Raw genomic sequence first — 13788 nt, forward strand, 5'->3', positions numbered from 1 at the left:
ACAGCAGCAGCAGGAGGCCCCATTAGCTAAAGTGGTGCTTCAGGTTAAGAATAATTTCAGATTAAGAACGGACCTCCAGAACGAATTAAGTACTTAACCCGAGGTACCACTGTACTAGATAACAAGCTGCTGGTGTGGTCTGTGTTTGTGACATATAATTGGCAATAAACTTGCTGCCTAAGAGTACACCTCTTTTAGTAAAGAACCAAATAATGTGGGGGGAAAGAAACATAGGGTCTTGGCCTCTTGTTTGTCTTTCCATGGGTCATCTTGGTCTATAGTAGTCTTGACAGGAACATTTTCAAAAAGAAGTGCAATTTTGTCACATTTTTGTTCTATTAAGTATTTTTCACAATGGAGTTTTGATTGCAATGTTGTGTGTATTTTTTGTAAATGATATCCACACATTATGCCTCTTACAAAGAGGTATCTATCCACCATAGCATGCATCTGACAAACTGGATTTTAGGTAAATGCAATATTATGCTACAATAAATGTGTTGGTCTTAAGAGATACCAAAGATGTCTTCTTGTTTTTGTTGTAGCAAGACAAATATGGCTATCCCTGTCGAATCTGGCTATAGCCAGTGGTGGTTCTTTTTTTTTTTTTAACATGACATAACAGGCTTGACAAATTGTGTATTGTGTATCTGACATTACTAGATAAATACTAATGTACACGAATTTCCTACTCTCCCCCTCAGGGAAGGCACTTCCTGTTTTGCTGCTTGACCCTGCTGATGCCCCACTGCCACCCCACAAGCCTCCCTTACCTGTGCTGCTGGAAACCAGTGCTGCTTTTCTGCTAGCAGTGAAGCATTCAAAGCGACTGCCTCACATGGCCTTATGGGCAGGCCTGCCCTTTCCCCCCTCACGTCAGTGAATTTGCCCAGGGAAAATAAATATATACCCAGCTTTTATAACCACACACTGAACCTGATATTTCTAAAAGTCTAAAAATAAAGGCCACCAAGTAACACACAAAACACTTTGTTACAGGAGATAGTTTAACACAGACTCAGATGCATGATCAAACTTATTCCATTTCATAAAAATCTATGTACATATAGATAATATTACATCCCTTAAAATGCACAGATTTCAAGTTATAACACACACCTAGGAACATAAACCCCTAGTGGATAGCCACAGACAAACAATGCAAAAATACAGAGTGCTATTCAGTAACACAAAAGGAATGATATATTGCATGGTGATCGATTTTATGATTGGTTCCAACAAGAATAAATCAGAAAAAGCTAGTTTTAAGTTTAATTGTTGGAGTGGAATGTACTGTGGGTGGTGGTTGCCTGGCAGCTGCCTTTGCTTTGCTCGCCTGGCTTGCTCGCACTGCAGTTTCCAGCCGTATTTTCAATTCCGGGGCTGCTCCCATGACTGTCTTGAATGCATGAGGATAAAGGGGCCCAATGCGTGTTAGGTCTTGGAGGGCAAACTCATGAAGTTCTTTTGAGACCACAGATGCAGAAGAGAAAGCATTCTCATTCAGTAAATAAGAAATAAGGGTGGGAACAAGAAGCGCAAGCAGTGGGACTCCTAAGGAGAGAAAAAAAGAACAGATTTAAAATTATGGACTTGAACTCAGAGCATCATGTTCACTTATTTCTGTTAAAGAATAAAAACTCCAAAATCTCAATCCATTTCTGACTAATACAAATCCAAAAAGGAAAGCTGAAGAACTATTTTTAGGACCGCCTCGCAACTCCACACTGTGCTCAGTTCCAGAACAGCCAAATGTTTCCCTAAGGTACTGCGTTACCATGGGGGCAGATATAGGATAAAACTACATTTAGCAATATATAACCTGCAGAAGAACAAGTGCCATTTATTATATCTTCTTTTTGATTCTGATTCTGTTGAATTATCATAGCATATCACAAAGCATGTAACCTGCACTATTACAGATTTGTTTGCAGCGTGCACTCTGAAGCACAAGCGAACCATCTGCATGTGCAGACCACCTTTGCTCCTTTTCACTGAAAGAGCCATCTTGGTTTTTAAAAATCAATAATGCAACATCCGCTTCACCAACTGAAACAAATAGGTTAGCTTTTTAGAATGTGAGAGTTCCATGCCTATTACAGATTCAGACTAGGGTGATTGGGATATATTGAAATGTATCTCCCGGTAACAGAAAAGGGAGGAAAGTGAATTTTACACCCCTCCCCCATTTCTCCTGCAGCTGCCTGTGCTTCCTCCTACACTGTTTCTAAGAGTTAGTCAAATCTTCTGGAGCCGGTATTTCTTGGCAGAGGTGGAGACACACAGTGGGAAAGGGGAGCAGCTATTTTTTGCTGACTCACTCTTCCACTCACGGAAGCCTTTACTGGATCAAATAATCTTCTGTGATTGAAGGGACACAATTGGATACAGTCCATAATCTATAAATTCATAATTTCCAAAAACTAATTTCTTTGGGAAAAGCCACATTCTAGGGTAGTGTGTTCCAAACCTGGGAGCATTTATTTTTCTTCCTTAAAATTGAAGGCGACGTTGCTTTTGGGAGTCCACTAGGTCTGTTAGCAGTGACATTGATTGAACTAGGAAAATACAGCATATCCTCAGTGCATTAATGACATGATTAGTAATCATGCTGTATAGTATTTAAAATTAAACACCAGGTGTAGGTTTAATCCTTCTCTCCCCAGCCACAGTCTATGAAACCATTCCTCCCACTGTGACAATTAGCTTTAGAAAAGGAACTATTACTGGTACTGTACAATTTGAGAATTATTATTCAAGCTACTTACTATTCTGTTCTTCTCCAAGAGCTACCAGTGTTTCAAGAACTTTGATTCCTTCCTGGACTGCTAAAAGTTCCATTTTGTTGTTTGGGCGGTTGATCTCTACACTTTTCAGTTTCTCAACCATTATTGGTGCCAGCGAATGGATATATGGGGTTGAGAGGGCTCGATTGGTGTGTTGGAATACAGAAAGCAGAAGCTGGTAGCATTTGGCTTGAACCTAATCACAATAAAAAAGATTGCTGTGTTAGTTTAGGGTTGGTAGTGAAACCATCACAATGTTAATAATGGTTCATGAAAGAAAAGTGAAAACAAGGCAATTAAAATGGTCAAGTAACTTGGTAATTATGTCTTTGGTCATTTCATCTGTTTAATAAACAGTATCTGTCATGGTACAAACTCTGAAACTACACAGAGTGCGAATAATTTGGGATAATTGATTTTGTTCCATATTTGAAAATCACAATTCAAGACATGGTAAAACTTCATTTACTGCTGAGGAATCAGTTAGTAACATGGCAAGGTGTGTTTTTTTTTAATTAACAGTATATGGCAGAAGGACGTGTAGATTAGCTAAAATGTCTTTTTAAAGTTTTGAATTATTTCCTATTCTGAATAATTTTTTCTCTGTGTTTATTATAAATGGTATCATCAATTGTTAATGTTCCTAGATCACTATTGGCAGGTTTATGTTCAGGAAGGCTTCCCCTGGCACCTTCACTGTATATATTTAGGCACCAGGCAAAAAACAAACATTCTTCTTTTCCCAGGTTTTTGGCTAATTAAACAATCTATGGCCTTTTAAAATGTGTGGGGAGGTGGTACTCTTTTTGTCTGTTACTATTTGTTTGTTAAGTATTTTTGTGTTTTTATATTGTAAATAGCCCACCTTTATTACCTATTTGAGGTCCTGTACCACTTATTTACTATTAAAAAGCTGTAAGAAAGCATTGCTAGTATAAAGTGAATCCCTGTCTTTTCGAGTAAGATGGTAGCTTTGGTTTGTTAAAATGTTACACCACATTAACCAATCTTGAACCTGAAGTCAAAATAGAAATGTTTTTTTATGTTGATATATGGCTATACGTAGGTTAAGTTGTGTAAATGAAGTCCCACTTGAGAACATCTTACACACACAGGAGAATTAGACTACATGTAGGGTTTTTTTAACTGCACAAATGGTAGCTTTAGGGAGAGTGAACTTGTAATTAATGCTGGGTCATTGGGGCGAAAATGGAATACTCACCCAAGGATCAGATGAGTTCAGTGCCATTTTGAATCTATTCATGCAGCCATTCTGTAATGACTGCACGCCAATTATTTCTGTGCTTGCTGACCAAAGGAAGAGTGCAATAGCTGTAAGCATGCTGACTTCATCCAGAATAGGCCTTGAGGCCTCTGAAAAAAATCCAGTGGAAACAGGCTGAGAGCTTATACCAAAACGGTTTTGAAATAGGCAAAATGAAACTGCTCAGTTACAAAGTAAGAAAATACTGGAAAATAAACATAATATTTCTGATTTAAATAATAATAATGTTTTATTGCACAACCCTTTCAGTCTATTTTTTGTGTGTGGTAAAAACCACCACCACCCTATGATATAACATGGAAGTGGTTTGCACTTGATATGTTTCTGGAAAGTAGGTTTAAGATTTACTGATCCCCATGAGATTTTAAAAACTACATTCCACAGACATAGGCAACATACAGAATGACTCACAATAACGTAATTGTTAAAAAATATTGATATATTTAATAATCCAGTATACCTCTGTTTGTTCTGATTATTTATTGTTATAAAAAATATGCAACACACTTTTATTTTGTCAAATTAGTCCCCTTTTGTTAATAAAAGAGCTGAATTGCTCATGCATCCTAATACTCTTGCCATATATGAAGAAGGTCAAACTCAACAAACATGGGGTTTTTATGGCATTAAAGGAGGATGCTGGACTCTACAAAGAAGCACTAATACACCAAAGATGATTTGGACACCCCCATATGCATCCTTAATTCCTTTCTCTTTTAATTTTATAGATCTAACAGAAATAGCAATATGATTATTGAAATAAGTACACCAGTTTTGGTTCCTATGAGAACAGTCCCTTTTGCTTATTTTTTTAGTAGCTGTGTTTGTATGCAAATTACCTGGCTGAGGGTATTCCAAAATTGAGGCCAAGGTACTGCGGATAAGATTTGTCCACTGTTTGTGTATTTCTTCATTCATTGTCATTGGAAGAGTTACAATACTTTTCAATCCTTGAAGTGCTGCGGAGACTGGCGGGGGGACATGGTTTCCTGTTGTTTTCACTGCAGTATCTTTTAACACTTGAGTTATTAGAAACAGGACTGTGGGCAAAATTGTCATGCATCCTGAAAGATAAAAAACATATTTTCTTGCACACGAGTGTAAGAACAAAATGCTACACCATAGGCATGATCCATAGTTCTATATTCTATGTAGTGTTTCACATGAGCAAGTATTATCTGCTGGGCAGTACCCACTGTTACACACAAAGCATATCGGAGTCATATAACAGAAAAGCCACTGTAGGCACACAGCTACCCATGCACTCCAGAACCACTGGATTTTGTTTGTGTGTCCATCCCACACCACCTGTTAAAATACAACATTACACGTGATGCTTCAAATCTGTCCTGGCATTTTGACTCCCATTGTGGAATTAAAGGGAAAGAGAGGTTCATATCAAACTATAGAAGTAAACATGATTACTATGTTCTACCTCTATTGCTGGAGGCAGCATGCTTCTGAATACCAGTTGATGGGAATCACAAGACTGCTTCTGCATTCAGCACCTGCTTGCAGGCTTCCTGTGGGCATCTATTTGCCCACTAGGTGAACGTCTGGTATGACCCAAAATGACTTTTCTTATGCACTCTTTTGCTCTTTCACTTTCCTAGTGAAACTAAAGTACAGTGGTAACTCAGGTTAAGTACTTAATTCATTCTGGAGGTCCATTCTTAACCTCAAACTGTTCTTAACCTGAACCACCACTTTAGCTAATGGGGCCTCCTGCTGCTGCCGCGCCGCTGGAGAACGATTTCTGTTCTTATCCTGAAGCAAAGTTCTTAACCCAAGGTACTATTTCTGGGTTAGCGGAGTCTGTAAGCTGAAACGTATGTAACCCGAGGTACCACTGTATCATATATGTGTCATTTTGGAAGTAACTACGTCCTAATAGGGGATGTGGGTGGTGCTGTGGTCTAAACCACAGAGCCTAGGGCTTGCCGATCAGAAGGTCAGAGGTTCGAATCCCCGCGACGGGGTGAGCTCCTGTTGTTCGGTCCCAGCTCCTGTCCACCTAGCAGTTCAAAAGAACATCAAGTGCAAGTAGATAAATAGGTACCGCTCCGGCGGGAAGGTAAACGGTGTTTTCGTGCACTGCTCTGCTTCGCGAGAAGCGGCTTAGTCATGCTGGTCACATGGCCAGGAAACTGTCTGTGGACAAACACTGGCTCCCTCAGCCAGTAAAGCAAGATGAGCGCCGTAACCCCAGAGTCGTTCGCGACTGGACTTAACTGTCAGGGGTACCTTTACCTTTACGTCCTAATAGCAGCCGTTCCTGATTGTGCATGGCTATAATGTTAAAAATCTGACTCAAAGCTGCCTATCATTTTTTCATTTACCAAATAAGTTCTGGGTTCCGTTTATTGAAATGAATGCGTACAGATTTCAAGAATGCTCTACTGAAGCAAATCTCTGAGGTCTGAAGGTACTCCATAAACTGACGTGCAGTTCGGGGAAAACAAGTGCTAAAGGAATGGAAATTCTGTCCCTTCAAGGAACCACTGAGGGGTGGGGGATTATACCGTGAATCGCCCTGAGATCTTTGGATGACGGGTGGTATACAAATTTAATAGATAATAGATGTTTCGGACTACAACTCCCATCAGCCTCAGCCAACACAATGCTGGTTGGGAAAGGTTGCCTTAGAGCCTGTTTTGCTTGTCTGTGCCACCATCATAAACATTTCTCCAAACACTTTCCACATTTTAAAAACAGGTTTCAACCTGTCATGCTTTCATTTCACTATCCAGGATACACTTTCTGCAAAACCTCTTAAAGAAAGATCTTTAAGAAAGATCTACTGCATTACCAGCTGGGGAACAGAGAGTGGGCAGGTCAGACAGAATTCCAATTGTGGCAGCTACAAGACGAGCACTTTCTTCTGGAAGCTGTTGGGTTCTGCTGGAGATATGACTCGGAGAATCTGACATTTTTGTGCTCAGATGTGGCATGTGTCGTACTAGGATAAACATTAGGAGCTCCATGGCAGCAAATACAAGAGATTTTCCTGGCACAAGACCCCCACTTTCTCCTCCTTCGCCCAACATGGTACTAGTGTCTTTTTCCTTTACATCTTCTTCATCTACAAAATAAGAACATAAAAGGCAGTATGTATTAAAAATGTGACTATCATACGGAATACACAGATGACAATGTAGAAAGGGATTCAAAATAATGCATAATAAATACTGAAAGTATAAATATAGCTACATAGTATTACAACAATAAAACTGTTTAAAATGTATACATTAATATTTAGTAACTAGACAGCCTGTTTACTGTTAGAAACTGTGGTACATACAGAATCAAAGGTGACACAAGTGCTTATGCTATCAGCGCCCTCTCCGATTGCATGGAGCCCAGACAGCCCCGTGGTTTTCCACGGATCTGAGGGCAATGAAACAATCGTTGAGACGGCTAGAGCGTCGGTGGCGGATGACCCATTCTGAAGCTGACCGGACACAGGCTAGAGCTCAATGTCGAGCCTACCAAGTGGCGATAGCGACGGCGAAGAAGACTTTCTTCACCGCCTCTATTGCATCTGCAGAAAACAGCAGCAGGAGACTTTTTCAGGTGGTCCGCAATTTAGCGGAACCACCTGCAACATCTGGGCCCAGTACGGGCCACATGATCTCCTGCAATGATTTTGCAAAGTTTTTTGCAGATAAAGTCGCTCAGATTCGGGAAGAGGTAGACGCCACCATGGGAGCAGGGCCGGGGCAGGAGAGTGCTAGAGTCCTGTCTAGTCAAATTGCGTGGGATCAATTCCAATCTGTTACCTCCGAGGATGTGAACAGGCTGCTTGGACGAGTGAAACCAACCACCTGTCTCCTTGATCCTTGCCCATCTTGGCTTATAAAAGCTAGCCGGGAAGGGCTGGGCGATGGGCTTCATGGGGTGGTGAATGCTTCCCTCCGTGAGGGAGCCTTCCCAGACCCGCTGAAAGAGGCGGTTATTAAACCACTTCTTAAAAAACCATCTTTAGATTCGGCCACGATGGCCAACTATCGCCCAGTCTCAAATCTTCCATTCTTGGGCAAGGTGATTGAGTGAGTGGTTGCTGAACAACTCCAGGCACGCCTGGAAGAAGCAGACCATTTGGATCCCTTGCAGTCGGGATTCAGGCCTCATCACGGGACTGAAACTGCCTTGGTCGCACTGGTTGATGATCTCCGGCGGGCTAGGGACAAAGGTGAGAGCTGTTTCCTAGTTCTGCTGGATCTCTCAGCGGCGTTTGATACCATCGACCATAACATCCTTCTGGACCGTCTTGAGGAGCTGGGAGCACTGTCATACAGTGGTTCCGCTCCTTCCTCCTGGGCCGTGTTCAGAAAGTGGTGGGGGGGGGATGAGTGTTCAGACCCCTGGGCTCTCACTTGTGGGGTGCCTCAGGGTTCTGTCCTCTCCCCTATGCTTTTCAACATCTACATGCAGCCGCTGGGAGAGATCATCAGGGGGTTTGGGCTGGGTGTTCATCAGTATGCATACCCAGCTCTACCTCTCTTTCAAATCAGAACCAGTGAAGGCGGTGATGGTCCTGTGTGAGTGTCTGGAGGCGGTTGGAGGATGGATGGCGGCTAACAGATTGAGATTGAATCCTGACAAAACAGAAGTACTGTTTCTGGGGGACAGGAGGCGGGCAGGTGTGGAGGATTCCCTGGTCCTGAATGGGGTAACTGTGCCCCTGAAAGACCAGGTGCGCAGCCTGGGAGTCATTTTGGACTCACAGCTGTCCATGGAGGCACAGGTTAAATCTGTGTCCAGGGCAGCTGTGTACCAGGCTCCATCTGGTACACAGGCTGAGACCCTACCTGCCCGTGGACTGTCTCACCAGAGTGGTGCATGCTCTGGTTATCTCCCGCTTGGACTACTGCAATGCGCTCTACACGTGGGGCTACCTTTGAAGGTGACTCGGAAACTACAACTAATGCAGAATGCGGCAGCTAGACTGGTGACTGGGGGCGGCCGCCGAGACCATATAACACCGGTCTTGAAAGACCTACATTGGCTCCCAGTACGTTTCTGAGCACAATTCAAAGTGTTGGTGCTGACCTTTAAAGCCCTAAACGGCCTTGGTCCTGTATACCTGAAGGAGCATCTCCACCCCCATTGTTCTACCCGGACACTGAGGTCCAGTACCGAGGGCCTTCTGGCGGTTCCCTCACTGCGAGAAGCCAACTTACAGGGAACCAGGCAGAGGGCCTTCCCGGTAGTGGCGCCCTCCCTGTGGAACGCCCTCCCACCAGATGTCAAAGAGAACAACAACTACCAGACTTTTAGAAGACATCTGAAGGCAGCCGTTTAGGGAAGCTTTTAATGTTTGATGTATCACAGTATTTTAATATTCTTTTGGAAGCCGCCCAGAGTGGCTGGGGAAGCCCAGCCAGATGGGTGGGGTATAAATAATAAATTTATTATTATTATTATTATTATTATTATTATTATTATTATTATTATTATTATTATTATGTGAAATAGTGTTAAAGCTGTTTCCTTTTACAAATGTAAGGAAATATAGAAATATTTTTATTCTCTTGTGTTATTGAAATGCATCAAAGTATACTAAATGATTCAACTTAGTTTAGGTTTGTTAAGTGTGCAAAATGAATATAAATAGGATGAAGAAAGATACAGTTTGAAATATCCAATCTTCACAAACAAAACTTTGTTCTAATATACTTCATTATTTCTGAAACCCAAAATTAAGGTAACATATCTCACTCATAGTGTTTCTTTTTTCTTGTAGATGATCTTGAGCAGCTCTTACAATCTGCTGCACAACACCAGTAACTAGCAGTTGGACTGAAGGAGGATTGCAGGTCAAGAGGAGTCGATGCAGCACACTCAAAAGTTCAACACCAAGGAGCTAGCAAGAAAAAAAGTTTTTTTTTCAAAGTTGCATATGATCATAAGCTTTAATAATAAAGCTATCCTACTTTGCTGTAATCCCTTATGTCTCATTTAATCTACATCTGAAAGACTTACAGTGGTACCTCGGTTTAAGTACTTAATTCATTCCGGAGGTCCGTTCTTAACCTGAAACTGTTCTTAACCTGAAGCACCACTTTAAGCTAATGGGGCCTCCTGCTGCCGCCACGCCGCTGGAGCACAATTTCTGTTCTCATCCTGAAGCATAGTTCTTAACCCAAGGTAATATTTATGGGTTTGAAGAGTCTGTAACCTGAAGTGTATGTAACCTGAAGCCTATGTAACCCGAGGTACCACTGTATTCTGTGCATTCACCACTTTAAATAAAGCACTTACCAAATGCATAAACCAGATGCATGCAACCATATGCATCAACCTGGCCTCAACCAGAGCCAGGGCTTTTTCAGCTGTGGCTCCGATCTGGTGGAACACTCTGTCACAAGAGACCAGGGCCCTGCGGGACTTGACATCTTTCTGCAGGGCCTGCAAGACAGAGCTGTTCCACCAGGCCTTTGGCCAGGGCACAGCCTGACTCCCTCCTTTGGCAATCCTCACAGAACTCTAGCCTAATGGTTGCCATTAATCTGTTTTGAATTAATGAAATGATTTTAGAATGTTTTATCATTTTACTCTTGTTAGCCGCTCTGAGCCCAGCTTCGGCTGGGGAGGGCGGGATATAAATAAAATGTTATTATTTATTATTATTATCATTCAGCCAAAGTTAAGCATTTTTAATTCCGATATGCTTAACTCTCTCAGCTAACTTGATTAGTTTTTGCCCAAATGTTCATTAGGTTCACACCGCTGCACCTGTTTCAGTGTGTCCGAGCTGGCATTTATTGAATAAAAGGTTGAAAGTACAAATTTGGTTCTGTTTTTTCCTCATAATTAATATTTAAATTGAGAAAAATCAGGACAAAACATTAGTCAATGTTAATCAATTTGTCAATTTCACAAACTTTTCCATTCCATGACCAATACATGAAACCTTCATTTAATTTATTGTTCCAGCAATCTGCTTTACTTTCTGCATAATCAGATGGCTATCCTAGTTTGCAGTTATAGACTTCAGTGATAATACCTGATCCTCAGCAATGTGGGTTCTAGCACAAGGGGAATCCAATAAAGTGTGCAGAGCTTGTAAACAGGATGTAACATGTTCAACAGGCTCTTCTGGTCGTGGAGAGCAGAGAAACTGTATACTAACACCTGAAAAGCAAATTATTTTAGATTTTAGACGAAACAGAACAACAGTGACTAGTAAAGGGTTTACTGTATTTAAAAAACTATTATTGCATATTGCTGTGCATACATAAAACACTAGTTTTAATTGTTTTTACATGAGATGACTGTGCACAATACTACTGCAGCCATCAGCAAGTCAAGAGTCTCAGGCTGAAACACAAACACTTAGGCATCCCGAGTTCTGAAAGCTAGAATGCTTCTGATTCTGGTGCTGTCACAAAGCTCGAGTCCATTAAAATAGGAAATATTGCTACCTGATGATATAAAGCACCACTACAGAATTCTGAAACAACAACACAACATATTACCCAAAATCAAATGCATTCGATCTTTGTTTATCTCTTGCAAAGGTTTGGTGGATGGTGGTGTTCCTGGTGCTGGGTTTAACATAATGGATGTGGCACGTTTCTGTGGATTCGGTATTGCTGCCGACACATCTTCTGTTGATTCAGAAGCATTAAATCCTGTACTATTCAACCACAGTGCAATTGCATGTAGAATTGGGGTCCATGAATTCCGGTAATGCAGTCTAGCTGTATCAATTGTCTCTGGAGTGTAAAATGCTCCACCTGTCAGGCAAAATATTACACTAGATTTCAGCATGACGATGGAGGCAGAAAGGAACTGAGTAAAAAGTGCATTATCATTTTAAATATTTTGCTAATATCAACTACATCTTAGAATTTCTGCTAACATGCCTCTGCAAACTAGGCCCAAACTCACATGCTTATAGAATTCTTCACATGGTGGCTCACTATCAGTGAAGTCTATCATTCTGACCATCCCACTGCCAGAAACATGGCATCCTGGGCTAGTTCATATATTACAAATCCATGAATTGTTCATTTATCACTCCATTTCAGAGATTATTGCAGGAACCAAATTTACTGAAGAACACTATGTTTGAGGTTATGTAGGACGATATGAACAATCTGTTTGATTTCATTCAGACATTCGATGTTACTATTTGATTCTGCAAACATGAAAAAACAAACTCGAGACAGCTTCCTAACCATGGTCAGCGAAACCTTCCAACTCTGGCTCAAGTGCTCCAGAGCTAAGGAAATTAGGCTCATGCTTTGTGCATTGGGAATGTGCTGTTGTGTCTTTTCCTATAAATGATAGCAAAACAAGGGTAGGGACATTGTTCAGCCTTCCCAAACTTTGTCTTTTAAAGTTTCTACCCGCATGTCAAAACTATTATAATAACTGTATTCTAAACTAAATTAGCAGCTTACCATCTGGAGGAAGTTGACTTGCAAATTCTGCTGGTAAAGTCAAAAGAGCATAATCTTTAAGTGCAGCTAACCAGAGGCGGCTGAGAGTGGGCAGCTCTGGTTGCACAAGTGTTATTAAACTGTCCGGTGGCAGTTCATCTACTGTGCTATAATCGTCGTCATCGTCATCATTCTTCACTGCTTTCTTCGGTTTAGTTTCTGCTTCTTTTTTAATTTTCATAGCTACAACATACACCTTTAGATAAAGATCCATGCAAAGTATTACAAGCATATACAGGCAACACAAATAAAGCTTCTCTGTGTGCCATTAAGTGTCATTAATGTAACCCATCCTTAAAATATATGTTCCCTTAAATTCTAGGCACTTTGCACTAATAAAACCCACACCTCTTAATATGGTCACCCAAATTGTATGTCAGAAAGATTAATTCTGCAGCACACTTTCAACCCCATTCTCAAACCCATAAGGTTTAACAAACCTTTTTTAAAAGAAGTATATATCCTCAAGGTGTTGAAAAGTCATGATCAAGAGAACTTTTGTCTGTTTCAAAGTCCCTGGACTGAGTTCACCTAATGAGTCCTGACTGGAAGCCCTGTGCAAGGACTTCTGCTTGCACAATAGGGCTTTCGCCCCACTCCTCCCCACTGTATGCTTCCCATGGCTTGGGATGTTTATGTTGGAAGAACCCCTAGAACTGGCAAGCTGAAATGATTGTGCTAGTGGAACATTTGCCTTAGTGCAATATTGAATTCCTCCAACTGAATATATCCTGTTATAAACAATAAAAAGAGAACTTGGCTGATGATGTCAGCAACTCTAGGGAATACCACAAAATAACATGTTAATAAGGTGTCTTATGCAAATATAAAAACCAGTAGAAATACTTCATATAGTTAAAGTATTGTTTCAGCATTTTTTACCAGAAAAACTGATTTCATAAACCGTTTTCCATTCATCCTGGCAAGTAGTTCACTGTTTTGTTGACACTGTTTTGCTTAGAGGCAAGGAAGGCTGAGATAAGGGATTTATCTAAGATCATACAACAAGTCTACACCTGAGCTAGAATGTTTCCAGTTCTGAATTCAACACTTCACATACTGGATCATGCTAGCTCACATATTATTTTATTTTTATATGCAATGAAATTATATTTAATAAATGGATCGCTTTATGTCTTCATATGTTAACTTCTATATAGACATTTCAAGTAGCAGCTAGAAACCTTTAAAAATAACCTCAATATACATTGTCTTGCATTCAAAGTCTGAAGAATATTATTGGAATGTTTACAAAGAGCAGCAACCC

At 40.8% G+C, this 13788-nt stretch overlaps 1 protein-coding gene across 1 annotated transcript in view; it reads right to left on the reverse strand.

Moving 5' to 3' along the window:
- Nucleotides 1-989: 989 nt before the first annotated feature.
- The window catches only part of HEATR5B (HEAT repeat containing 5B), a 50457-nt gene continuing 37658 nt past the window's right edge, over nucleotides 990-13788 (reverse strand). The window contains exons 28-36 of the mRNA XM_081188001.1: nucleotides 12483-12717; nucleotides 11553-11813; nucleotides 11081-11208; nucleotides 9793-9937; nucleotides 6881-7153; nucleotides 4911-5135; nucleotides 4009-4160; nucleotides 2769-2982; nucleotides 990-1554 (exon numbers count right to left, since the gene is read on the reverse strand). Of these exons, the coding sequence (XP_081044127.1) occupies nucleotides 1250-1554; nucleotides 2769-2982; nucleotides 4009-4160; nucleotides 4911-5135; nucleotides 6881-7153; nucleotides 9793-9937; nucleotides 11081-11208; nucleotides 11553-11813; nucleotides 12483-12717 (1938 nt within the window). The 3' untranslated portion in view covers nucleotides 990-1249. The remainder of the gene's footprint in view (nucleotides 1555-2768; nucleotides 2983-4008; nucleotides 4161-4910; nucleotides 5136-6880; nucleotides 7154-9792; nucleotides 9938-11080; nucleotides 11209-11552; nucleotides 11814-12482; nucleotides 12718-13788) is intronic.

The sequence above is a fragment of the Podarcis bocagei genome (genome assembly GCF_964188305.1).
Source record: "Podarcis bocagei genome assembly, chromosome: 3".
NCBI lineage: Eukaryota > Metazoa > Chordata > Lepidosauria > Squamata > Lacertidae > Podarcis > Podarcis bocagei.